The following is a 27,389-nucleotide window of genomic DNA, read 5'->3' on the forward strand; positions in this document are numbered from 1 at the left end:
TCGCCCACCGGGTTCAATTATGGGTTTGAGTTGGGCTGGGCTGGATAACTGAGACTTGGGCCGGTACCGTGTAAAACCTAACCCGTTACCGTGAATGCACACATCTTCTGGTTCTAAGTTTCTAATGTTTACAAAACGAACGGCCGCGCGGTCTAACAACCAGAGTTCCCAACTCTGATTTCCCTTTTGAGATTCATTCTCTCGCTTTCTCCTCATTTTTTTTTTCCCGGGACGACTGTGCAAATGGATGAGAAGATCGCCTGCGCTGAGAAGGAGGTATCTTTTTCCTCTCTCCATCTCTCTTCCTCTCTCTCTCTCTCTCTCTCTCGCCTACACACTCGTAGAGCCATACAACTTAGTTGATTTATATTATAATTTATTTTATTGTTCTGCCAATAGGACTCTATCAAAAGAGCATTACTTGTTTTGGGGGTTTAAGATGCGTTTTCTGTATGTGAGTTTTTGGGGATTCAGTTTGGCCAGATAGTGACTAAGACGGGAGTCCACTTAAAGTCTTCATATCACTCGATACTTCACGGTTTGCAATGCAATATTAAGCAATCAATGAATCAAATGTGTTTTTGAACCTCCTAATAATTAACGCTTACAGTTTGGATGAAGGTACTGCAAACTGAGCCATGTTAGAATTTGATTAGTCTGTGGTTGCATATAAATTGAACTCTGAGCTGAAACGTGAAGCTAGAATCGTGCACATCCCACTGATACTCAATCCTTCAAATGAAAGTCCTATCGTGCATATAGACACTATGGAATCGTTTGGTAAAGTTCAACAAAAAAATGACAACATTTTCAATGTTTTTCTTTTCCCAGGGAGCTGAATTGGAATCATTTCTGCTTCTGATAAACAAGAAAACAATAGAAATAGTACTTTGAAACATTACCAACCACCACCTAGGTTTCTAAAGGACCAACCAAAACATAATTGTATTCTTTTTCTATAACCATCTTTTCATGTGGATGCATAGCAATTGAGTTAGAGATGAATAAATGTGGTATCATGGGCATTAAATTATGCTTAAAGGTGCTTGGCTGTAGCAGATTTTCTATGATCTTGTCTGAGGTAGCAGCTACCACTGGGCTCCCCCTAACACTATAGTGGAATTTATCAATCAATGGTCTGCTTGCAGGTTAGGGTCCAGGGGTAGACTCTATTGGAAACGGATTATGCACACAATCATGTGGTGCATTTAGGAGGAATAAAACAGAAGGGTTTTCAAGAACACGGATAGAATGTTGAGTAAAGTAATTTAAATGTCTTGGCAAGCAATTTAAATGTCTTAGAAGATTCTTTGAGGGTCTTAGTCCTTAGGGAAAGAGTTATTGGCCTGATCAACTCCTGGTTATTGACTGGCAAGCAATTTAAATGTCTTAGCCATGGGGAGTTGGATAGAATCTAATAGAAGTTCTGCACTGGTTCAGCTTGCCATCTCAGCCCTGTCACTGAGCCTAGGCCTGCTACTGAATTCATCTTGAAGTTTGATGGCAGCTACAGAAGTGTCCATGGCCATTTGCTGGCTGCTGGCAGGGGACTAATTCTAACTCCAAGGGCATTATGATTTGGGCTTTCAGTGGGTCAATGGGTGTAGTCAATGCCTCTGAAAATGAAATAAGAGCTGTCCTCGTGGGCTTACAAGTTGCTAAATCTATCCAAGTCTGCTCCCTATATGCTGAAGGGGATTCCAGAAATGGAATTGGATGGGCTTTGGACCTGGAGAACGGTCCGTGGAGATTTGCCAACTTCCTCAATGAAATTAGAGAATAATCAGCCTCCTTAAACTGTTCTTTCAGATGGATTCTAAAGGATGTGAATCATATTGCTGATGGGGATTCCAGAAATATAATTGGGTGGTTTTGGACCTGGAGAAGGGTCCTTGAAGATTTGCCAACTTCCTCAATGATATTAGAGAATTATCAGCCTCCTTAAACTGTTCTTTCATGTGGATTCCAAAGGATTTGAATCATATTGCTGATGCTTTGGCCAAGTCTGGGGTGGGTAGGGATTTTTTGTATAACGCTAATTCTTTGCCTTTGTAATTCCCTGGGTTGCTTCCACTTATTTATTTATTTGGTTGTTTCACTTGTTTGGTTTCCCTTTGTTTGTACATCATCTCATGTACACCCCTCCCCCCCCCCCCACACACACACCCCTTTCTAGCAATGAAAGTTGTCTTTTCTCAAAATAAGTGCTTAAAGGGTAGCCGTTTTGTAGATGTGGATTTGGATAATGATGAGATTGTCAACAAACAAATGACTTGCCACGATACATAGAGTTCCTTATTTCTTCTTGTTGGCGTAGTTTAGTTTGATTTGGTCTGACATTCTTTGAATGATGTATACTATTTTTCTCAAATAACATTTGTTTTTTTTTCTTTTATTTTTGTTTCGGAATATTCACATGTTAATATGCTTAGGTTCTTGTCGAAATTGTGAGGTTGGCCCAAAGGCGAGTAATGAAGGGTGCAGCAGGAGGCTGGAAGGAATTCTTGGATCATTATGATAAAAAGTTGGGCTCTAGTTTAAGTGACCCTGCAAGGAGGTCAATTGATGTATTGGCTGCCTTTTTGAAGACATTCACAAAAGAAGAAGATCTAAAGGTTAGCGTTTTTGTTGTTGTTCATGGTGTTATTCACTACCAAATATGTTATCAATTGACTGATAAAAAATAGATTATGCTGTGCTTCTTTTTTTTTGCAGATTTTTGCTAAAATTTTGCAATGCCATTCCAACCGTAAAGCCATTAAAAGTCTTTCTAAGAACTCTCCAGATCTCGAATCCCCTCAACAGGTATGAACTAGACAAAACTTAATAGCTGATAGTCAATGGAGTTTATAATGCCTGTCCAATTAGTTAAGTTTTGTCATATTTTGATGTGTTTCTTTGTTTTCCGTTATTTTTTCTACCTTTTTTCTGTCTGAATGGTTTTAGCAGCTTTGAAATAATTTATGTTAGTTGTGCATCTTTCTTTAAAGCCCTTTGCTCCAACCCCTCCTCTCAGGTCTTCCCTGTTAAAGAGGTTTGATCAAGGTCAATACCCCGCAAAATAGCAATTTTTTGTTGGGAAGACTATTACGGTAAGATCAATACTGTGGAAAACTTGCAAAAGAAGAAACCTTTTATGTGTTTGTCCCCAAATTGGTGGTTTATGTGCAAAGTGAAGGAGGAGGACTGTAACCATTTGGTGATATTGTGCTCCTTTGCTACCAATATTTGGAACTGGATTGTTTCCTTATTTGGGTGCAAGTGGAACTTGCCTCTGAAGTAAAGCTGCTGTTCACTCCGACTGCTTTTGGGAGATTGACAAAAGAGGGAAGCTAATGTGGAAATGTATCAGAGCCGCTACCTTGTGGACTTTATGGGAGGAGAGAAATGCTAGAATATTTCAAGAACAGGAAAGAAGTCTTGCTGAAATCAATGAATGTATATCAACAAGGACAATCTCATCGTTAAAATCTTTACATTTGTTGGCAGATTACTCCTTTGATGACTAAAGGAGAAACTGGGCAGTAGTGGCTTCTACAGTCTCCACCAAGAACAATTCACAAGTTGAATGGAAACCCCCACCGGATGGAGTGGTAAAAGTGAATTTTGATGGCAGCTGCCAAGGTAACCCAGGGCCATCTGGAATTGGTGGGATTCTGAGAGACAAAGACAGCAATATGTTGTCTTTTTTTTCAGGAAGTGGGTGAAGGTGATTCTGTAAGGGCAGAGCTACAAGGTATATAGATGGTTAGTCAAATTGGAGTGAACAACCTGTTAGTAGAAGGGGATTCCCAGGTAGTAGTAGGCTGGCTGAATAGCCCAAAAATAGCTTGTTGGGGCTACAAGGAACTGTTAAAGAAAGTTAAATGGATGACAAGAAATATGACTTTCAGATTTCAGTGGGTCAAAAGATCAGCAAATGCAATGGCTGATTCTCTGGCCAAGCAAGGGGTGTCAAGGGGAGATTTGTTTTGGGTTACTTTGTAATTGTGTTTCAGGCCTGGGCATGTTTAGTGTATATGGTTCAGTCCTCGGGGGAGGTAACATCTCGTGCCTCCTAGGCTGATTGTATTTTCGTTATTTGAATTAATAAAACCACTCTCATTTATCAAAAAATAAATAATTTATGTTAGTTGGCAACCTTTCTTCACATTGTTTCGTTTTAATCAATCCATTCATAGATGGAGTTTCATCTGTGTTGCTGGAAATCATTATTTTGATTCTGTTATTTGCTGGAGCACCTTAAAGCGTCTTCATTGAGGAGAAAAAGGACAGACTAGGTTTAGTAATTGTCTCATGTTGAGGCTCAGTTTGGTAGCTATTATGAATCAAACTTTGTTGGTTTGATTTATGGGGATGCATCTAATCTTCTTATAAAATGGAAGATGAATCCATTTCACAACTTATTGTGATTGTCACCATTTTACTCATGGAATTTTTCTTCTGTCACACTTTCTAAGCATCTTATTAGAAACTTTACAAGCCTGTGAATTCATTTTTTTGGTACATAGGGGAAGAATTCATAGTTTTTTCTTGATCATATTGTTTATCTTTGTTAACTTGTTATGTGGTAGTGCAGAGACTGGTCCGTTTAACTCTTGAACACCCACAGTATCCAATATACTACTCATTTCCATCCTATAATGAGGTTTGTTACTCTCTTCTCTTTTGGACATATTCATCTTTATTTTGCTTCTATCTATCTAGTTTCTCATCGATTTATCTCTTAATTTTAGTTTTTATTTCTTTAACTATTTACCCTAGATGTAAATATTTGCATGCTTTTTTGTTATATGGACATGAAACAAAAGAAACTGATACTAGTAGTGCTCAATTCTAGGGTTGTTATTTCATTGCTCCGTTGTTTATGATTTATTTCCTTTTAGAACTTATCCTTTTTTATGGCTGTTATTTCACTTTTCTGTTGTTTATGATTCGTTTCCTTTTAAAACTTGTCTTTTTTATCAGCAAACTTGTCTATATACACATGTTATACTTCTGATTAATCCAGATGTAGTTTTTTAAGAGACAAAATTCTCTCTCTTTTTTTTTTTTTTGGAAAAAGCAAAGAATTAATCATATTGCATCAAAAGCGGAAAGCATGTACAAGTCCAAACCATGTACAACAGGATGCTATAAAATGGGAACACAATAGTCTCATACTCGTAAAAATTAGGCGTTATCTATGGCTTACATGGAGAGGTCAATGAACAGAAAGGAGGCACAACCAAGTGCAATGGAATCATAGACAGGATATTAGGAAGATAAGAAGGTTAGCAAGGGAACTGGAAGTGACCTTTCAAGTTTCAATGGGTACAGAAGGAAGGAAATGGATTAGCAGATACGTTGGATAAACAAGCGGTCAGTAGGGAACAATTCTTCAGGGCCTCAATGTAATATACAACGAAATTGGTTAGGTGGAGAAATCCAGCCTACGATTGAACTTGTGAGTTAATAGTAATTGTTCACGGCACCAATTGCTTTCCTTAGGTCTGCTTCTTTTGATGATAGACTATGTTTAGGATAATGTGAGCATTCCTTTCACCCTAGATCAGCTAAATAGTTGCATTTGAAAAATATTCTAGAATACTTTTCCTCTTCTGCAAAGACTCTTCAATTGCCAGCAGGAGAAAAAAGTCCAAGCTGGAAAGCAACCCCATACTAAGCTCCAGAGGATGGATTTATTATTGGCTAGAGTATATGCATGATTATTGAAGATCTGTATTATATGTAAGTCCAAACTTTTCCCTTGGTTAAAAAAGGTCTAAAATGGAGTATAGAAAGCACCCAAAGAATCTACAAAGGATGGATTTATTGGCTGAAATACATGTATGAGTATGACAATTGAAGATCTGTACTATATGCTGGTCTGAACTTTTCCCTTAGCTAAAATGGTTACCAGTTTGTGAAATTGAAAGTCCTTCGATGAATATTTAGCATCACCATAGCACTTGGAGGTAGAGGGAGATTCAAAGGGAGTATAGAAAGCACCCAAAGAATCTACAAAGGATGGATTTATTGGCTGAAATACATGTATGAGTATGACAATTGAAGATCTGTACTATATGCTGGTCTGAACTTTTCCCTTAGCTAAAATGGTTACCAGTTTGTGAAATTGAAAGTCCTTTGATGAATATTTAGCATCGCCATAGCACTTGGAGGTAGAGGGAGATTCAAAGCTGATCATTTCTTGGGCCAGGAATAAACAGCTTGTGCCATGGAGGACTGCAAAGGGGTATATAGGTATGAGTTCAGGGAAATAGAAAACATTACACAAGATCTCAACATTACATTCAATTGGGTAAGTAGGACTGCAAAGGGGTATATAGGCAACAGTTGTTTTGGGCGCTGTTGTAACATTTGTAACTTATGGGGATTGGAACTGTTTCCTTTGTAATAACCAGATTTAGCATCATTTAATAAATTTTTAAATTTCTTGCTGATAAAAAAAATAATGGCATCACCATTGACAACAATGGTGCTTAACTCATGTAATAAAGCTCATGATGTTATCTCAAACATGTTTTTCTCATTTGTTGTTTTCTTTGTCTTGCTTTGTTTTAGAAGAGGGGGACTTACTCATGTGGTAAGGTAGTCTAACTCCCTAGAGATTTTAGGAGGTTGTATAGTCCTGGTAATACCATAGTTGGGAAACTCCTAGATTTATTTCTTCAAGAACTTAATCATGGTTCTGAATGTTGGTATTGATACTTTGCAAATGATAAATATTTTCTAAATCTTAAGTTTTAGCGATGACTCTAGGTTCAGTTAGGAAAGTCTTCTGCGTTAAAGCAATAGTTGTAGTTAGAATAAGGAATTGGAATTCTTAGTCTAGAAGTTAGTTTTTCATCATTCAGAAAAACATTGAATATATTGTATGTTTCTCAACTCTATCCTTTTCACACAGCAATTTTCAGGGAAAAAGTCATTTATACATGGCAGAAAGGGTCATCTTGATTTGACGTGAACGATAAGGAGGTGGACTAGCTCAGTCTTCCAGTTAAGAACTTAGGATTGTCTTCATTCATACTCTCCTGATTGAAAATAAACACCTTTTGTCCACAGATCCAGAGGGCCTATTCTTGGTGATTTTTTGTTTTCCCCCATCATTTGTGGGTCTTCCGACATGTTTTCAGTGAAGTTTCCTTGGAGCTTACCCATAAAAAAAAGTTTCTTTGGAGCTTGCACAGAAAGTGGCCTTGCCCCTTCTTTTTTTTTTTTTTTCCCCTTATGTGGATTGCTTTCCTGAATAAAGTTCTCACTGTCATTTTAGCAACACAAAAACAAAAATGTATTTGCCATTCTGGGAATAGTTGTCAAGGCGACGCCTAGGTGACAAGGCGCCCTTTGAGGCTTGCCTCACCTAATAGCCAAGCAGTTGTTTACTTTCTATTATAAAATACTTTTTTGCTCATTCTTTTTTGAGATTATAATTATAAAATAGACATTATTAAACTAAAATAATCATTTTTTGTGTTTATATACTAATTTCTTTTTATTATTATCTTATTTATTAGGGTTTAATCAACACAAACATTGCTAAATGCTGTATTGAATCCTCAAAGACTTCAAAACCTGAACCAATAAGCAAGGAAGAACTTGAAATTTTATCTAATCAGCACATTTACTTATTGATAAAAAAAATCAGCACATTTTCTTCTTCCATATATTCTTCTACTTCTTCTTCTACTACTACCAATACTTTTTCTTTTATTCTTTTCCTATAACAGAAATAAGGTTCAGCCCCTATATTTTTTGAATTTTATTTTCCTTCTCTTTCTTGTCACGAATATGTTGATTTTCTATACTTTAATATGAACTTTATACTTTTCTTATGAAAATTATGAATAATTATTAAGGAAATATGGTTATGGTACCTAGGGAACTACCCTAGGATCTATGTTTTTAACATAAAAAAATCCATCGCCTAGGTGACTAGGCGACAAGGCGTCCCCCTGTCACCTAGCCTTGCCTTGGCGCCTTGAAAACTATAGAATCCACCTGAATGAACAATTCAAGCTATTCCTCAAATTTCTAGCATATCTGACCCAAAAGAGTACATAGACCAAGGTGGCCTTCCCCCCTCTTTTTTCTTCTGTGGAATGCTTTTCTAGATAATGTTCTCAATGTCACTTTAGCAACCGAATGAACAATTCAAGTTATTTCCCAGATTTCTAGCATAAGTGACCACAAAGAGTACATAGACCAATGTACACCTCCACTGGATCTCAGCCAGTTAATTATTTGGCAATACCTCTTGTATTCCTTTCCCATTTATGGATGCAGCAAAAACCAAATGGAAGATTAGTCCAGATTAGTCTTCTTTGCCTGAAGTTAATTGGTAACTGATGGGTTGTGCTTCTTCCCCATCCAAACTTTTGCTTGGATGGATGAAAACCTTCCGCCTCCACATGGCCGCATACTTTAGAATCCATTACCTACTACCTGATGTTGGACTGTTTGGAATGGATGAAATTGGTACATTTTTGGAGATGCTTTTGGATCCTTTGAGTAAAATGGTCAATCAGGTGAATGTTTTGCACTTTTTTTAGTATTCTGTTCTTGGATTTTTGACGTTGGTTCTAATCTTTTGATTTTCAATCAATATGATCTTTTTTGTTATCAGTAGTTCAATACAATCTCACTGACATACCCTTACCCAAACTATATAAATGCACAGATATTGATGCAAAAAGATGAAATAAACCAACAATCAGCATCTATCCTTATCACTTGGCACCTATTAGTCATTATCATCAAGACCAAACAAGAAGCCAAAGTAAAATTTTATTTCAGCTCTTATTCTCCTCTTTTACAGCAATAATGTGGACCTTGTATAGACAACTATCAAAAACAAAATATGGACCTTGTATAGACTTGTTTCCCTAATATAGTGGCTCCCAAAATTATCAAAAGAAAAAAGATATAGCGACTCTTACTCATTGTCCAACTCATACATATGGTTCAATGATTTCGAAACTGACTAGGACTTCTAAAGAACCTTCAAAAATTGGCTTTTTGATCCATTACAAGGTTGACATCAATTTCTAATAATGATTGCTACTTGGAGTCCACTGAATTTTTATAATTACATATTTTTCGTTGTACTTTATTAGTTTCCTGTAACATGCTTGAACTATTTTATACATTCAGAGTTTCTATATCTTTTTATGATTGACATAATTGGATTACTTTGTCAATTATGGGACCTGCATTCCTGTTTATATGTTAGAATCTCAAAAATTTTGAAGCAGGAATGGGTGGTTACAAATCTAGGTAAGATCTCAAAGATAGCAAATTCAAATGAAATGTTCGCTGTAGATTGTGAGATGGTTCTTTGTGAAGATAATACAGAAGCAGTAGTGCAAGTGTGTGTTGTGGACCATAACTTGGAGGTATTTCTTGGGCATATTACCATTTCTTATGCACCATAAGCACTAATGGAAATTTGGCTCTTGTTATTGTTTATTCCCTTTTCTTTTTGATCAGCAACACAGAAATTTGTTCATTCATTAATAGAAAAAAGAAAAAAGAAAGATTACAACCAGAAGTTGTGAAAACACTGCCCAACCCAAAACAAGACAAACCCACCTAGTTGAATTACAGCCTATATTGTACATATGCTATCTTTTTTTTTTTTATCAATAACAGTAACTTTTATTAAGAAAAAATATTATAGAAAAATACAATATGAAGGGAGGGGTAAAAACACTTAACCCTCCCTAACATTAAAGGTCAGATTACAACACATCCCAAAAGAGATTTGCTCTTCCCACCCCTTGTTTGGCCAAAGAGTCTGCCAGAGAATTGGCACACCTCTTGGCCCACTGAACCTGAATTTGCATGTTTCGAGTAATCTGGTTGATTTTCTTTTTTTCATTTAAGAACTTCCACAGACTAGAATCTTCCTCCTGCAACCAACTAACTGTCAGCCTAGAGTCTCCTTCCACCAACAGATTTCTGATTTTCAACTGCTGAGCTCTTTTGATCCCTTCCAGAGCTGCCAAAATTTCAGCTCTCAATGAATCCCCCTAGCCTATAGGTGCTGAGAACATGGCAATAATTCGGTCTTCTTCATCCCCGAACACTCCACCTATATTTGAAGGGCCTGGGTTTCCTTCACTGCTGCCATCAAAGTTCAATTTAATGAATCCCGAAGCTGGAGGAGTCCAAGCTGGACTAGGGGAAGAAGTCAAGGGAGCAGACCAAGCCACTCCTTTCCATTTTCAAATGATGTCTCCTGCTGAACAACCTTCAAATATCTTCATAGACTTGACCCAGTGGACCACCCTAACATATATTAATTCAATGATGGTTTCCCTGCTTTTTTCTTTCTCATGAAAAGTTCTTTGATTTCTTTCCTCCCACACAGTCCAGCATACATCTGCTCTAGCACATCTCCACAATATTTTACCTCTCTTTTTTAAATGCCTCACTGATTAGTACTAAACAAGCTCTGCACACTTGAAGGGAAGGTCCACTTGCAACCAAAAAGAGAGAAAAACCAACACCAGATTTTTGAAACAAAGGGGCAAGAAACTAATAAGAGATAACAGCTCTCACCATTCTTCTTACATAAAATGCACCAGTGCAGGGATAAACACCAATTAGGCCTTTTCTTTTGAAGTAGGTTACAAGTGTTACACTTTTCTAGGATAGCTTCTCAGCAAAAAGCACCCACTTTGGGAGGAATTGGTCTACCCTAAACTTCCGAGACTGGGAAAGGAGAACCAAGGACCAGATTGGACTGTGTTAATTCTTTGAAAAAAGAAGAGCAAGAGAAGATACCCGACAGAACAAGAGACCACACCCTATTGTCCACTCTGGAGGGGTCAATAACTACCTCCTCCAGAATCTTAAGCAAGTTAGAAATGGACTCCAATTCAGAATTTCTGTGAGCCCTTCTAAAACCCAGATTCCAATTAAAAGCAGAATTAGACAAGGTAAGAAAGGTGGTTACAGGCTCATTTTTAAACCTTGAGAGAGAAAACAAAGAGGGGAACTGCGCTTCAAAGGAGTGTCACCCACCCAAATATGTTCCCAGAATCTCACAGACATACCTAAACAGAGACCATGCCTGATAAAAGGAAGAAAAGAAGGATGGCATGAATAGACGTCCAAGGAGAAGCCCTTGTAGCCCTAGATGAGATCCCCGTATCCCAACCATTTGCCTCTTGCCCATGAATAGTTAGGATTATTTTAGCCCACAAATTCTCCCTTTCTTTATTCAATCTCCATAACCATTTCCCCAAAAGAGCTTCATTCTTCTTCTGTAAGTTACTCAAACCTAGTCCACCATCACTTTTGGCTTTTGTAACCAAGTCCCACCTAACTCTATGGTCCCTTTTCTCCTCCCTTGGTTCCCATAAGAAATCCTTCATTAATTTTTCCAAAATCCTACATACTCCTTCAGGAATTCTAAACACAGACAGAAAGTAAATTTGAAGGTTTGCCAAGGTTGACTTAATCAGAGTTTTCCTACCACCCAAAGATAGGTAATTTTTCTTCCAAGAGGCTAACCTTTTTGTGAATCTGTCAATCACCGGGTTCCAAAAGCTCCTCTTGGTAGGGTTATCCCCTAGTGGAAGCCCTAGATATTTCAATGGCCATTAAGCGGTCTCACAACCCAAAACTTGAGCCCTTTCTTCCACCTCTCTGACACTCATATTGATGCCCATCACACAACTCTTATCAAAGTTTACTTTGAGGTTAGCCACTTGTTCAAACACATTGATCACCAGGCACGAAGTGATAGATAGCATACATGGTAGACTGGAAAATGGATGGGATGCCGGTGTATCACGTCAAGCTACGTTGGCTTCCCCATGGAAAGTAATCCAGAGTATCCTCTCTCAGTTTCTCAACTTTGTCAGGTATGATGTCAATCCTGGTACCTCTATTCTATTTTGGGAAGACATTTGGGTGGGTAATGTTGCCCTTAAAGACTAGTTTTCGTATCTCTATTCTATTTCCCTTTACAAGCAAAAAACTCTCTCATTTTCTCCCTTCTCTTGTTTCATCCCCCTCTTTAAGTTGGGACCTTGGCTTCCCGAGAGGCTTGAGGGATGATGAACTTAACAGTGTTTCAGATATGTTGTTCCTTCTTGGCCGTGTCTTTTTGGACCCCCTTAGTTTGGATGTGAGATTATGGTCCCCTCACCCAAAAGGTTACTTCACCTGTGCTTCCTTTTTTAAATCCCTTTGCTCTTCCCAGGGACAGTGGGGCTTTCCAACCAAGGAGATTTTGCCTAAGCCGGTTCCACCTAAAATTATTATTTTGTGCTGGGAGGTGTTTTATAGAAAGATTATTACCTTGGACTGCTTGCAGAGGAAAAGGCCTTCTTTGTGTTTGTCCCCTAACTGGTGTGTACTTTGCAGGGCTAGTGGTGAGGATTGCTCTCACCTACTTGTAGCTTGCTCCTTTTCTAGTGCTATTTGGAGTTGGATTTTCTATTTGTTTGGGTGCAGGTGGAATATGACCACATATTTAAGTCAGTTGTTCGGTCCCTCCTTTTTTGTGTGGCCTACAAAAAGAGGAAAAATAATGTGGCGATGTATTAGAGCAGCCACCTTGTGGACAATTTGGGAAGAAAGGAATGCAAGGGTTTTTAAGGAGGAGGAAAGAAGCTCTCAAGCTGTTGAGGAATGTATCTTAACTAGGGCCATCCATTGGTTAAGAACTATGGACTTATTTCATACATTCTCCTTTGATGATTTTTGGAGAAATTGGATAGTGGTGGCTAACAGCCATGCAAGGAAGGATAGGAAATCTATAGTGTGGATGCCTTCACCTGAAGGATGGGTAAAACTGAATTTTGATGGAAGTAGCCAAGGAAACCCAGGCCCATTGGGGATGGGAGGGGTGCTGAGAGATAATGAAAGCAAAATATTAGCATTGTTTTCAGGTCCCGTGGGAATAGGAGACTCCAATAGAGCTAAGTTGTTAGCGGCGGTGCAAGGTATTCAAATTGCAGAACAAATAGGAGTTCAGCACTTGGTAGTTGAAGGGGACTCTGAGATTGTTGTGGGATGGCTCAAAGAACCAGCTTCAGCTATGTGGCGACATAGAGATACGTTAAGGAAAGTCAACTGGATCACAAGAAACATGACTATTACCTTTCTTTGGGTGGGAAGATCAGAAAATTCCTTAGTGGATGGGTTAGCTAAGGGGCTTCAAGGGAACTTTTATTTTGGGCTGCTTTGTAATGCTAGTTCTGGTTAATTTTGGTCAATTCTGTTTTTAATTTGATGTAATACTTGTTAGAAGAGGTAACAACTCGTGCCTCCTCTTGGGTCTACTGTATTGTCTCATATTTCTGATTTAATAAATCATACTCATTCATAAAAAAAAAAAAGCTTTAAATTACTAACCCACCTAATCTCCTCCCCACTACAAAACAGAATTGTGTCATCCGCAAATTGTAGATGAATGACCGGAACCTTGTCCCTCCCAACTCTCCAACCACTTATCAAGCCTCTATAAGCCTCCCTAACACTTCAGCAATCGGGATAATAAGGAAGGGTGAGAGGGGGCCCCCTTGCCTAATACCCCTAGTAGCTAGAAAATGATCTACCACCCTGCCATTCACCAGTATAGAATAGTGGCATGTTCTGATACACCCTTTTATCCACTTGCATTACCTCTGCTCAAAACCAACGGACTCTAATACTTCTAGCAACAAGGACCAATCAACCAAATCATAAGCCTTTTTCCAGATCCAATTTGCACACCAGCCCTTTCTTCTCTCTTCTTTTAAAATCTTCCACACTCTCATTTGCTATTAAGATTTGGTCTACAATTTGTTTATTCTTCACAAAAGCACCTTGATTAGGGGATATGATTGTGGGAAGCACCTCTCTAATTCTTCGGGATAACACCTTAGCAATGATCTTATAGAGGCTATTTACCAAACTGATGGGTCTAAACTCTTTAGGGTGACAAGCTTTCTCCTTTTTTGGAATTAAGGCAATAAAGGTAGAGTTCAGGCCTGGATTTATCACCCCTCTTTCAAAGAATTCCGAAAAAAACACTTTGGATAACAGCCTTAATTATCTCCCAGCAGTCTTGATAAAAAGCCATCGTGAAACCATTAGGGCCCGGGGCTTTAGATCTATTCATAGAGAAGATGGCATCCTTTATTTCTTCGAGTTCAAACTCTCTTTCCAACCACTCAATCAGCTCATGGGGAGCCTTGGCCAATCCAACACTTTAATCCTTAATCTCTTGTTTAGAGGCCTTCTGAAGATAGATTTGAAATGTTCCACAAAGCCCCAACAATCTCATTTTGTTGGGTTAAAGTTGTACCACCAATTTAGAAAATAAGTTCTTCTTTCTTCTGCCATTAGCTATAGCATGGATGAATTTTGTATTCCTATCTCCTTCTTTCACCCATTTGTGTTTGGATTTTTGCCTATAGCATGGGAAAATATTGTACATATGCTGTCTTTGAACTCTTTGTTTTGCTAAACCATCTACTAAAACTATTAGCAGATCTCCTAGCCTACTTGATTTGAATTATCATATCTCCTAGCAGATTACCCCCTTACCTTTCTTTATCCATCCCATTATCATCTTGAATCACCTTCAAGAATCAATCTTGCAATTCACATATCTCTAGCCAACTTAACCCCAAACACTGCAGCAAAGGATTCTGCACTTACAGCATCATCTTGCTCAATTGGGCCTGAAAACAAAGCACGTATACAGCCACCCTCATCTCTTCTCACCCCTCCAATTCCTGATGGGCCTGGATTGCCCAGACTACTCCCAACAAAATTCAATTTTAACCACCCACCTATTGGGGGAGACAACACCTCAAGGGGTTTTGGTTTCCTAGAGGAGGATCGAGCAATTGCCTCCCCCAAACTGTCTCTAAAAAATTCTTGAGTTTCTTTCTTCCCAAACTGTCCAATCACTGCTGCCCGAGTGCACCTCCACAGAATCCTGCCTCTTCTGTATGTGCAACTCAACATAGAAGGGCTAAACAACCTTTCCAAGCTTGGTGGAGGATTCCACCTGAAGCCAAAAAGAGAAACAAGCCATTCCCAGATACAGTAAACAAAGGGATGGGAGATTAAAAGATGGAAAGCAGCCTCACCATGTAGCTTACATAAAAAACACCAGTTGGGGGATAAGGACCAATCTGGTCTTTTTGTTAATTTCCTTCAAGTGTCAGTTATATGCCCTTTTTTTCCCTTTCAGATGGTGTTAATATCTGGAATTTTTTTCAGGTCAAAATTAATGAACTTGTGAACCCCAATAAAGCTGTTGCTGATTATAGAACTGATATTACTGGAATCTCTGCAAAAGATTTGGATGGAGTCACCTGTACGTTGGCAGATGTACAGGTAATATAACATCTCTTTGAAAGTTATCTGGAGCTACTTGTTTTTTGAGTGCTTTCTTGAACAGACTTAAGGCCTTTTACAGAGATCACTGAAGAAGCTATTAAAGCATGGGGCTATATTAATAGGCCACAGTCTGAATAGTGATCTAGAAGGTATTTTAAGGATCATATTCACATTTCAATCTGTTTGAGTTTTCTACCCTGTGAATTCGTTGGATATATTTAAAAAAACTGCTTCTCTTTAAGATGCCTCAAATTGGTAGCTTTACATTTCTTCTATTTCTGTTTTACAGCACTGAAATTGGATCATGCCAGGGTAATTGATACATCCTTCATTTTCAAATATATAAATGCTCCTGTTACCAGAAGGCCTTCCCTAAATAATCTATGTAAGGTAAGTTTCTGAAAGAATTCTTATCATCATTTGGGCATATTTTAACTTCTCTAGGTATAAACTGATTAAGTTTCAGTATACTAATTATTTGGTCTTTTTCTGTCCTTTGGCCATTACATTATCCACATTAGTGCTTGGTAAAACTGGCCAAACACTCTAAACATAGCCTTGTCAACATTCTGAGTCCTTTAAATGTTTGATTTGGATGATTTATCTATTTACAATTCATTCCCTCTCCACTTTCTCTCCTCAGTCCCCCCTACCCATAAGAAGAGGAGAAGAATTGTTCTGTATGTATGTGCATCTATGTTGGTAAATGATTTGCAGCATGGCAACTAAACTTCCATTGCAGTATATTGCTATATCAGTCTATCACTTTGTCAATGATTTATGAAATAGACAAGGCGTTTAATAGTTCTTCACTTCTTCTAGCATTGAAAATAAAAGAAAAGCATCATACTAATTTTATCCACAATGCTTTTTCCAATATAGGCTGATAAATAACATTTTGTGACATAGTGGGCATTGTGTTTGTATCAACTTTTTTTTTTCTTGGGGCTACACAATGGGGCAGCAGGATTTGATCCTAAGTCTCCACTAGACTGCCAGAGGTCTTACCAACTAAGCCACCATCAGTTGGTGTGTTTGTATCAAACAAACTTTTAGACACAAAATTGATGAAAATTAATACACCATTTATGGTTGATAATGATGCTTTTTCGTTAAGATTTGGTAGTGAGATTTTTAACCTTTTCTTAATCATTTTAACCTTGTTTATGATTTACTAGAGTGACTGGTTTGTTTTGAACTGTTAGAAACCTAAATGTTTTTCCCTTGGTTTATCACTTGGCAGTCTGTTTTGGGGCATGAAGTTCGGAAGCAAGGTGCCCAGCATAATTGTCTAGATGATGCATTTGCTGCAATGAAATTAGTTCTTGCCAAACTAGAGAAGGGATTTAATGAGGGTATTACCATGCCTCACGAAGATGTAAGTGAATATATAAGATGTCCTAAATTTTATATCTACCAATCATAAAGCCTTGCTAATTTCATCATGTTCTTCAAAACTATAGATACCTGAAACAGAACTAGCGAAGTTGCTGATTCATGGAATACCAGTTGAGGTGCCCAGCAAAGAATTAAAGAGAATCTTTCCCACGGACTACATGGTTGAATTTCAGGTTGAATATTTTTACTTGGTTCATTTTTTGTGGGAATTCAATTTTAGGAATAAATGGATTCAATTAAAGCATTTCAATCATCCAGGGTTTTGGGTTTCACCATCTGATGGATTTATTAGGATCTGTGCAAAATTTGGCCTAGTTGGAAGATCAACTAACCCAAAATTTGTGGCCCATTTTTAATAATTAACTCTTAGACAGTGACTCAGTGAGCACGTGGCTAAATGTTTTGTTGGCAGCCCAATTTAAAAGTTCGAGGACAAAAATATTCTACATTTGCCATTTTCAAGGATGCACAGGAGGCAGGTCAAGCATTTGAAAGAATTGAAGGCATCAGAGAAAAGGTACATACCAATCGAATTGACCCTAGTTCATTTGAAGTTTTAATAAGAGATTGCGTATTGAGCAATATTTGAAGTTTACTTCACTTTTATCAATAGAAATCCAAGTTACACCAATTTAAAATTAAAAGAGTCCCAACTGCATTGTTGATAGATATGTCATGGTTAACCAAGCCATTAGGAACCTATTATATCGAATGGAGAATTACTCTCTTTCACTCATACATGGGTGCATTTTGGTGTTTCCATGTTGTACTTGGGAGTTGTAAGGGTGTCAATGGACCGGTAATTGGACGGTCCAGATATTGAATTGGAATAGTCCAAAATATTCATTGGATTGGATTGGACATGGTCCGTTTATAATGGGCTCACATTGGACTGTATCGGATTGGACCAAATCCAGTCCAATTGACACCCCTAGGGAGTTGGGACTTGTGAAGTTTGTGACCCTGCATTATTTATAAGTTACAGCTGAAACTTTCTTTTTTTTTTTTTTTTTGATAATTCAGCTGAAACGTTCTTTCTAGATAGGGAACAAACAATGTTAGCCCAATTTTTCAGTCGGAATATGGTAGAAAACTTGTGAGGCAGTGATGCTACACCATCGAGGAAATGACACTACCACCTTAGGTATTTTGATCATTAATTCATCATACAGGTTATTGATGATTCCGGATCTGTGGCAAACATAGATCTGTATAGTGGGCCACCTAACCAATCACAATCACAATGTGTCCAATGCATATATAACACTGGTGTGTTCACTCGTGGTTGGTTACATAATCCATCATTGTCCATGCATTTGTTTGCAGCAGATCGCAATGCATTGATGATCAATATGGAAATTGAAACTGACGTAATTTTTCTATCCTCCCTCTGTTAGGACTCGCGAGGACGACCCCAGAAATTCATTTCATTTCAACTAAGCACTGGAGCAACTACCAGCCTCTATGTTCGTAAGATGGCTACAGATGACCTTGATCCATCTGTTGAATCAAAGAAGAGATTGCTTCAAGAGGAGAGGATCACAAATGAAACTAAGAAGTCGAAGATGATGACCACCGAGGAGTCAAAGCCAAGCACTGAATCAAATCAATGTGAGCACCATATCAAGGAGATAGAAAGATTGAAAGAGGAACTTAGTAAAAGGGAAGAAGAAAACCGTAATTTGCAAACGATCATGGCTGCTCTTATAAGGAAAAGTGGGCTTTGAAATGTATTTTCATTCATAATGCAAACCATCTAGGTGTTGGTTTTTGACTTTTTTGATTATATATGATATAAACGTAGAACAGGAATTTCTTTCAGCCAAATCATGCATTGCATCGAACAGCTTGAGAAAAACAGGTAAACAGAGAATCGACACTTTCACGCAAAGAGTAAAACTGAGGAGATTTTATCTTAAAATCCTCCAGAGTTAACGCTAAATACAAACGATACAGGAGATAAAAAGGCACAAAATGCTAACATCACTATATAATATGACAATGATGCCACTGCTTCACCAAGTGCAGAATCGTATCAATAAGGCGGTGGGGGATAGATTCCAGGGTATGGACCTGCAGCAGCATTTTAGCAGGCAATCAGAAATTTTGCAAGATTTCTCCGTGATAAAGGAGGATAGAAGATTGAGTAGACGGTTAAAAAGTAATATACCTGGTGGATAATAAGATGCTGCTGGCGCAGGGGGATAAGGCTGTGGTGGGTATGCCGACGGCGGGTAAGACTGGGGAGGATAGGCAGCTGGTGGAGGGGGTGGGTAAGCAGGTGGTGGATACGCTATTGGATTAGGTGGATATGAAGAATAAGGAGCTACCGCCGGGTAGGTTGTTGCCGGTGGTGGGTAAGCGGCTGTAGCTGCTGGGGGGAAGGGATATGAAGGGGCTTGGGGTATGGATGGTGCTACATATGGCGGTGCTGATGGAGCAAAAGTTGTCGCCGCCGGCTTCTGCAATGTCCGACAAAGTAAAGTTTGATTAATTAGCATCTGCGATACTATTGTTACCTATACATACTCACAAGGCTACAATATATGGAATATAGCTTACATTAGCGTTTTGGTAATGCAGTATGAGTCGAACTTCTCCCGCGTATCTACATGGAGGAGGGAATCAAGCAAGAAAGTTGCTCAGTTACGATTGATACATAAGCCTTTCCGCTGGGTTTTGGTTTTCCTTACCTCCCACTTTTGCCTTGTAGCGGCCAGGTCGTGTCGTCGAAACCCTGGGAAAGAACTTTTTGGAGTTGAACCCTAAAAGAAGCAGTAGAACCAGGGTATTAAATTATGAGATAGAAATGTATGAGGGAAGGGCGGAGGAGGGTGGAGACTGGAGGGGGAAGACTCACGTTCCGCTGCCAATGAAGTCGTCGTATGTGAGGGTGTTGCTATTCCAAACGTTGACTTTTAACCCTCGGAGGCCTTCGATTAGGGTTATGTTGAACTTCTCCTGGAAGGTAGGGTTCTTACCACCGTCTGTGATCATACGGAGATTATGACAAGTATGATTTAGTAAAAGTGAATCAGGACAGAGTGCCTGACTTGAGAAACTGGATAGATGGACAAAAGAATTGTCCTGGTCCATGAGATCTGAGAAGGAGAGGGATGATAAAGAAATGAATTGGATGAAAAGCACATACCTGTACAGGTCCTGGTTCGGAACTTGGTACCTCCATATTCAAGGCAGACATATGGGTCCTGCCTTGAAATCCATTCTGTATCCTTCAACCTCGTACACCCGACGACTACAAGAAGAACAGAATGAATATAACCAGGATGAGAATGAAGACGGTGTCAATACTCAGTAACAGTATTGGGATCGAGGAAGGGCATACCAGTGACCTCGAACAGCTGACCTTGAATCCCACTAATCGACATGGAATGGGCACGCTGTCGATTTATTTTCTGGATATTTGATTCATCAAACACTCGAAAGTCGAATGACGAAACTGTGATGGTGTGATGTGCCCTTTTAGAGAGTAGCTGGGGAGAAAGGAGAAAGTGTTTTTTGTTCTTTCTATTTTCGTTTATTTAAAATTTAGGGTAAAAACTTTGGGGGTAGAGAAGATGTGTCACTCCAGTACCCAAACTTCAATTTGGCTTCTACCGTTGATATTCCATTCGTTATATCCATCACGTGATGACATGTGACGATTGAAAATTTTTAATATATCCGAAATACCCTTGAGCAAATTTGAGGACCATTTTAACTGGCGGATTTCTTTTTCTTGCATGGTGGTCAGAATCTTGAATCATATTCACCTTCGGAGCTCTTGGTAAACCGTCGAAACATTGCCAAAAACCGCGGAAGAATTATAGTCGACAATGATTCCACTAGCCTTGCCGTAATCAGCTTCTCCGACGGTGCTACATGCACTATATATATAGCCTCTGTTGTTCGTCAGTTTCTCAGATTCTATAGCCTCTGGAGGAGCTAACTAATCCAAGGTTCAAATCGATACCAAACCCCCACTTCGTCGAGAACAAAGCCCATTTTTTTTAGTTGGACTGTGCACCTCGTGTTGTAATCCATTGTGGCATTGAGTACTCAATGGGGAGCTCTTTATAGATTCCGCAAAGTCGAATAGACGAACGAGAGGAAATGATATCTATGATCTTTTTCGAGCACATTTGAATAGTGGAACGGCATGGATTTTATGAGAGACCTTATGGAGCGCGATCCGGCCGGTCTTAGCTGTCCACTGCCTTGCTTCCGAACGGGGTAGCAGGGAACCTGAAACGGAGGAGATGGGAAAGCTCCGGGGGGAATCCGGTGTAGAGGCTCCAAAGCTCAAGTTAGAATCTTTCAAAAGCAAGGTAATACCAGATAGCGTAAAGTTTGCATACCTCCATTGTCGGGGGGCAGGGGGCTCTTATAGTCACTTCGTGTACTCGTCCCGAGGCCCTTGTCAGATCGGGTATGATTACCCTTGCGCTTGTCAACTCGGCCGTCATCCCTTCTGCTGAGACAGAACCGTCACTGCCTAACCGTCTAACTGGAGATGGCGGCATCAGTGGCGGTGGCAGGTGGTCGTTTAGAGTGTTGCTGCCAAACGTCAGATCCAAGTCAGTCAGGCGTGGCGCCCTCGGGCACGGACTTCCCTGGTGTCAGGCATGGTACGACTTGTTTGACTTTGGTGCCCAGAAGATGATGTGAAGTGCTGAGCGAGGCGGTCTTGAGCTCGGAGGTATCCCGAACTGTTACAAGGTGGATCAGTTCGGCGAAGTGTATCCCGAGCTGTTACAAGGTGGGTCAGTTCGGCGAAGTGTATCCCGAGCTGTTACAAGGTGGGTCAGTTCGGCGAAGTGTATCCCGAGTTGTTACAAGGTGGGTCAGTTCGACGAAGTGTATCCCGAGCTGTTACAAGGTGGGTCAGTTCGGCGAAGTGTATCCCGAGCTGTTACAAGGTGGGTCAGTTCGGCGGTGTATCCCGAGCTGTTACAAGGTGGGTCAGTTCGGCGAAGTGTATCCCGAGCTGTTACAAGGTGGGTCAGTTCGGCGGTGTGTCCCCTTGTTCCCGCCTAGGCTTGGCCCCTTCTGCCGAGCTGTCGTTTCTGCCACGTGTCACATAATGAAGAGGTCGGGCCAAATCTTCCTTCATCAATTGCCCCCCACTCCTTGCGCCGAGGGTCTTGCCATGGTGCGGGGAGTTTTCGCGAGGTAGCTGGTGGATTTGTCCCGTCCTTCAAACCTTCACTGTACGAGACGCTTTTGCTAGGGTTCTTTCGGTTTCCGAGGAGGCTGGGAACGTGCTTACTCAAGAACGCTGGTGGTTGTGACCGTGCGTTTTAAATTTCAAACCAACTCGCGCCGCTGGGACGTGACAGCAGGTCATTTCAAAAAGGCACGCCACTGCTATACGTGCGCGGTCGATTGTCAGGGAGACGTGCGGCGCGTTAGTTTCGAAAAGACGCGTGTCGAAGCGACGTCGGTTTCAAAAAGACGCGCTAACGTTTCGCTTTTTTCGAAAAGACGTGCGCCAATCACGTCTCGACCTTAAGGGTTGTGCGACCGGTAAGAACGTGGGCCGTCGGATCGTCTTCGGTCTGCACGGTCGATTCTTGGTTACTGTAGCTATAAATAGTGGGGGACCCCGGTTGTTGTCACTTCTGCGGTTTGTCTACTGAGCTCGCGTCCAAGTCTTTTCCAGCTCGCGTCAAGGTTGTTTATACAGTTCACGGTTCTTTGGTTTTTCTTTAAACTTTCCGGTGAGTACTTTCTTAAATTCGTCTTTTCCCCAATGTCTAGCTTTGATAGCTCAGACGATTCTTCGAGTAGGGCCGATGTAGGTTCCACCAACCGAGCCGTGTCCTCAGACTGCCTCAGTGATCCTGAGGTGGAGTTTGAGGACTACAAACCAGTAGGTCGAGTCGCTTCGGGCAGTTTGGCGTCTACCTCCCGCCGAGGTCGGATGCTAGACCGGTTTGGCCCCTTTGACCATGACGCCTGAGGGGCTTCAATCCATACTTCTGTCTTATAATCTTCCTGGGGGGTACACATATTTTATTCCTTCGGGTAGCTTTCGTTGGGAACACGGTCCCGATGAGATCGTGATTTTTCGAGAGCAGCTTGCTGCAGGGTTGCGACTTCCTTTCCATCCCCTTCTCGTCGAAGTCATAAACCACTTCGGTGTCACCATTGGCCAGCTTCATCCGAACTCTATCCGGAACCTGGTGGGGACAATTTCCCTTTTTTGTGAGCAGAACTTTCCCTTAGACTTAGAGATATTCTCCTCTATCTTGATGCTCAAGAGACAGGCGGGTTCTCTTCCTGGGGGGAGACGGGCGTATTACCTTTCTCCTCGCCAGGGTTTCAAGCTTCTACACGATCTTCCTAATAAGGTCCCGGCTTGGAAGCGAGACTACTTCGGCGTGCGAAGTGCACAAGGATGGCCCTTTCAGACCGGGTGGGGTGAGGCCGCTCCCGATTTGGGCGTAACTCTTGATAAAGAGACGGTGAAGGGTCTCCGGCAGTGGGCATGGCAAGGCTTAAAGTGCCACCACTACTTAACGGAGGCTAAGCTTTTTGCAGCCGACTTGAATTCGGGTAGGTTTCTGGCTATGCGGCTTTTTTTTTTTTTATGTCGAACTCGTTTCTGTAGGTGTGATGGATGCGGAGAGAACTCGTGGGGGGCGTTTGTTCCAAGGTATGAAGAGGAGGAAGCGGGTCGCCAAGCGAACTCGTAACGAGTTGCCCCTGGATGAGGAGCCCCAAGCCCCAGACCATACGCCAGAGGATCTGCCCAGGGAGCCCGAAGTGACTCCACCGGTGCACGAGACTGCCGGGGTGCCGTACGCTGAAACCACTCATACGGGCGCTCCAGCGTACTCAAGTGCTCCTGCTTACTCCGGGTCTGCTCATACGCGGGCTGGGCCCTCAGGCTCAGGAGCTCAAGGGGAGTTTAGGAGCGTGTTGACACCGAAGTACGCTCTTCAGAAGAGTAGGGACGCTACTTTCCCCGAGGAGGTCGCGGCGTGGACCGATCTTCCCTTGAATCAGGTCGCTTGCCGCGCCGTAACACATGCCATGGTGGTAAGTTAGATTCTGTCTTCCTTTTTTATTCTGTTGCTTCTGCTGTCATTTTGCTCACTTGTTTCTTTTGGTTGGTGAATTCTTCGATTCATGCCTTGGCGGCCCAAGTGGAGAGGAGCTTGCGACAGGCGCGAGCTGCTGAAACTGCCGCTCATGCTGCTGAAGAAGCCTTCCGTGCTGCAGAGGCAAATACCCGGGCTGCTGAGGCGGCTGCTTATGCTGCTGAAAAGGCTGCTCGCGTCGCGATGGCCAGACAGGCGAGGTCTCAGCGTGACGCCGAGGCCATGGGGGTAGTTGTCAAGCATATGGCGGACTTGAAGTTGGATTTGCAGCATCAAGTCGAGTATCTTCAGGAGGACATTAGGGAGAGAACACATATTTTTTCCCAAGGCATTGAAGACACCAAGAAGAAGGCAGTTGAAGACTACATTGCCTCCCCGCGTTTTGATGATCTGATGGTGGACTCTTACATGAGGGGGTTCAAGTTGAGCCGGTGGATGATCCGGAATACATACCCCGACCTCGATGTAAGTGCCATAACCACTTCGCGTATAACTCAGGAGATAGCCAATGTTGCCGATGGCGAGCCGGACTCTGAAGGAGAGGCAGGGCCTTCGGGTGTTGTTGAAGTGCCTTTCGATGGCGAAGAAGTGGCTTCGGGCATGTAAATTTATTTATTTATTTATTTATTTATTTATTTACCAGTGTACTGTTTTTTGCAATGGAGTGTCTTTTTCCCCTTGCTCATCTTCCCCGAGCTGTTTCTTTGCCGGGTTTTTAAATTTCCGTGGCCTTTTATGCCGTGAACTGATTTTTGCCGAGCTGATAATGTGCTGAAGTTCCTCGGCTTGCCTTGTGGCACATGGCCTGATTTCGTCCACTTCGCTAGGTGGTTTATAGGTAGTATCGCCTCAAGTTCACGATGTTCCATGTTCGGGGTACTCGTTTGCCTTCCAAGGTTTCGAGTTCGTATGCGCCCCCGAGCGTTGTTTTTACTTTATAGGGCCCTTCCCAATTAGGTCCAAGCTTGCCGACGCCGGGTTCGGACACCATAATCTTACGGAGGACCAGGTCGCCGACTCGGAAGCTTTGTTGCTTTACTCTGCTATTGTAGTAGCGAGCTACCTGCTGCTGGTATGCCGCTGTTCGGATGTGCACGAGGTCCCTTTCCTCGTCCAGTAGGTCGAGGTTGGTGCGTAACTCGTCTCCGTTCGTCCGATCGTCGTATGTTTCTAATCGCAACGTTGGTATTTCGATTTTCGTCGGGATCACCGCTTCAGTACCGTAGGTGAGGTTGAAGGGGGTTTCTCCCGTGGCTGCTTTTTCGGTCGTTCGGTGAGCCCATAAGACACTTGGTAGCTCTTCGGCCCACAATCCCTTAGCACGATCCAGACGTGCTTTCAGTCTGCGCAGGATGGCTCTGTTCATCACTTCCATCTGGCCGTTTGCCTGTGGGTGCGCGACTGACGTGAAATTTTGCCGATTTCCCATGTCCTGGCACCACTCTTGGAACTTGATATCTTCGAACTGTTTTCCGTTGTCGGAGATTAGAACCCGAGGTAATTCGAACCGACATACTATGTTCTTCCAAAAGAAGTTCTGTATGTTTCGGGCCATAACAGTTGCCAGAGGTTCGGCTTCTATCCACTTCGTAAAGTAATCTACTGCAACAACTAAGAATTTTCTTCCGCCTGTTGCTGGTGGGAATGGCCCTAGGAGGTCGATGCCCCATTGTGCAAAGGGCCATGGGTTGGAGAGGTATTTTAGGTCGGAGGCAGGTTGGTGGTGGATGTTAGCGTGCTTTTGACACTTGTCGCATTTTCTGATGAGCTCGACAGCTTCTGCCTTCATCGTTGGCCAGTAGTATCCTTGTCGAAGTGCCTTTTGGGCGAGTGCTCTGCCCCCTAAGTGTCCGCCGCACAGGCCTTCATGAGTGTTGCGGAGTACTAACTCGGCTTCGGTAGGTCGCAGGCACCGCAAATAGGGGAGCGTGTACGACCGTCGGTATAACCGTTCGTCTATTATGACATATTTGGCCGCCTGGCGCTGCACCCTCTTGGCCGCATTGCGTTCTGCAGGGAGGGTTCCGTTTATCAGGAAGCTCGCGAGTGGATCGATCCAGCTCGGCTCTGCTTCTAAGATGGGAGCGACCTCTTCTGTCCCCCCGAGAATACTAGGCCTAGGTAAGTCCTCTATGTACACAGTTCTCATATTGTTGTGACTCGTGCTGGCTAACCGGGACAGGGCATCGGCCTCAGTGTTTTCGGACCTCGGGATTTGCCTGATGATGTGTGACCGGAAGTTGAGCAGGGCTTCTTTTACTTTGGCCAAATATGCGATCATGGAGAGATCGCGTGCTTCGTATTCGCCGGTAACTTGGTTTACCACGAGCTGAGAATCGCTGTAGATGACCAAGTGTTTTGCCTTAACCTTTCGCGCTAGGTCCAGCCCGGCGATCAGTGCTTCATACTCTGCCTCGTTGTTGGATGCCGCGAACTCAAAGCATAGTGCGTACTCTACTTTTGTGCCGCTCAGGCCGCACAAGACTATTCCAGCTCCGCTGCCCTGCCGGTTCGAGGAACCATCCACGTGAAGGATCCAGGGCTCCTCATCCCAATTTGCTCTTCGCCTGATCAGGAGAGATGCCACACTGGGTGTTACTTCACGGGGTTCAAACTCTATGGGCTCAGGAGCTCCGGGTTCGCCGCAAATGGGGACCTCAGGCTCGACCTGTGGGGCTTCGTGGCTGAAAGTGCACTCGGCGATAAAATTTGCCAAAGCTTGGGCCTTGATAGCGGTTCTCGGTTTGTACTGGAGGTCGTACTCGCTGAGTTCGATGGCCCATTTCGTTAGTCGACTGGAGACTTCGGGTTTGAGTAAAACTTGTCTAAGAGGTTTGTCAGTTAGGATGATGATGGTGTGAGCCTGGAAGTACGGGTGGAGTTTCCAAGCTGCTATTACTAGGGCGTATGCTAGTTTTTCTATCTCCGGGTACCTTGCCTCTGCTCCCTGCAAAATTTTACTAACATAATATATGGGTCGTTGGACCCGGTCTGTTTCCTTTATTAGTACCGAACTGACCGCCTCGTCGCTGGCCGAGAGGTACAGTTGTAAGACCTCGCCCACCTCGGGCCGGGCTAAGGTTGGCACACTAGCGAGGTAACCTTTTAGTTCGTCGAACTAAAAGGGTAGGCAGCGGTCTGCTGACTTAGACAAGAAGCGGCTTAGAGCGGCTATGCGGCCGTTTAACCTCTGAACCTCTTTTACTTTCCGAGGTGGTTTCATATCTAGAATGGCTTTTATTTTGTCTGGGTTGTCCTCAATACCGCGTCGATTGACAATGTAGCCTAGGAACTTGCCCGAGGTGACGCTGAAGACACACTTGTTGGGATTCAACTTCATGCTAAACTGACGCAGGATTTGAAAAACAGAATCTAAGTGTTGTATTAACTCTTGTGAAAACTGAGTCTTGACGACCATGTCGTCTACATAGCACTCTATCTTCGTACCAATCAGGGGCCGAAATAGCCTATTTACAAGTCTTTGGAAAGTTGCCCCGGCATTTTTTAGTCCGAAGGGTATGACTTTGTAGCAAT

The 27,389-nt window shown here is 41.9% G+C and overlaps 2 protein-coding genes across 3 annotated transcripts; one reads left to right on the top strand and one right to left on the bottom strand.

Moving 5' to 3' along the window:
- Window positions 1-47: 47 nt before the first annotated feature.
- LOC148850264 (small RNA degrading nuclease 1-like) lies at window positions 48-18,576 on the top strand. Of its 2 annotated transcripts, XM_088943463.1 has the most exons (12): window positions 48-276; window positions 2,433-2,615; window positions 2,716-2,805; window positions 4,580-4,648; window positions 9,255-9,395; window positions 15,232-15,348; window positions 15,431-15,500; window positions 15,641-15,741; window positions 16,595-16,729; window positions 16,815-16,922; window positions 17,162-17,266; window positions 18,147-18,576. In XM_088943463.1, exons 1-12 carry the CDS (start codon window positions 244-246, stop codon window positions 18,474-18,476), a joined length of 1,482 nt encoding a protein of 493 aa, XP_088799589.1. In that variant the 5' UTR covers window positions 48-243; the 3' UTR covers window positions 18,477-18,576. The 2 variants fall into 2 exon arrangements, with proteins under 2 accessions (XP_088799589.1, XP_088799590.1); XM_088943464.1 differs by lacking the exon at window positions 9,255-9,395 and having other exon boundaries at window positions 99-276.
- LOC148850265 (elicitor-responsive protein 3-like) lies at window positions 18,562-20,611 on the bottom strand. The gene is made up of 7 exons (XM_088943465.1): window positions 20,096-20,611; window positions 19,901-20,005; window positions 19,610-19,736; window positions 19,443-19,514; window positions 19,312-19,357; window positions 18,920-19,211; window positions 18,562-18,822 (listed from the first exon to the last, which is right to left on the bottom strand). The coding sequence occupies exons 1-7, from the start codon at window positions 20,136-20,138 to the stop codon at window positions 18,785-18,787; spliced, it is 723 nt and encodes a 240-aa protein (XP_088799591.1). The 5' UTR covers window positions 20,139-20,611; the 3' UTR covers window positions 18,562-18,784.
- Window positions 20,612-27,389: the final 6,778 nt, after the last annotated feature.

The sequence above is a fragment of the Nelumbo lutea genome, chromosome 5 (genome assembly GCF_056320005.1).
Source record: "Nelumbo lutea isolate HS-2025 chromosome 5, American lotus-T2T, whole genome shotgun sequence".
NCBI classification, from domain to species: domain Eukaryota; kingdom Viridiplantae; phylum Streptophyta; class Magnoliopsida; order Proteales; family Nelumbonaceae; genus Nelumbo; species Nelumbo lutea.

Bases quoted from the DNA above. Each gene is read 5' to 3' on its own strand.
- LOC148850264 (XM_088943463.1), top strand. From the start codon at position 244: ATGGATGAGAAGATCGCCTGCGCTGAGAAGGAG. The intron at 9,396-15,231 runs GTATTTCTTGGG...AATTTTTTTCAG, and splicing joins TTGTGGACCATAACTTGGAG to GTCAAAATTAATGAACTTGT. The intron at 17,267-18,146 runs GTACATACCAAT...TCCCTCTGTTAG, and splicing joins TTGAAGGCATCAGAGAAAAG to GACTCGCGAGGACGACCCCA.
- LOC148850265 (XM_088943465.1), bottom strand. From the start codon at position 20,138: ATGTCGATTAGTGGGATTCAAGGTCAGCTGTTCGAGGTCACTG. The intron at 19,358-19,442 runs GTAAGGAAAACC...TCCTCCATGTAG, and splicing joins CTACAAGGCAAAAGTGGGAG to ATACGCGGGAGAAGTTCGAC. The intron at 18,823-18,919 runs GTATATTACTTT...ATGCTGCTGCAG, and splicing joins AGCATCTTATTATCCACCAG to GTCCATACCCTGGAATCTAT.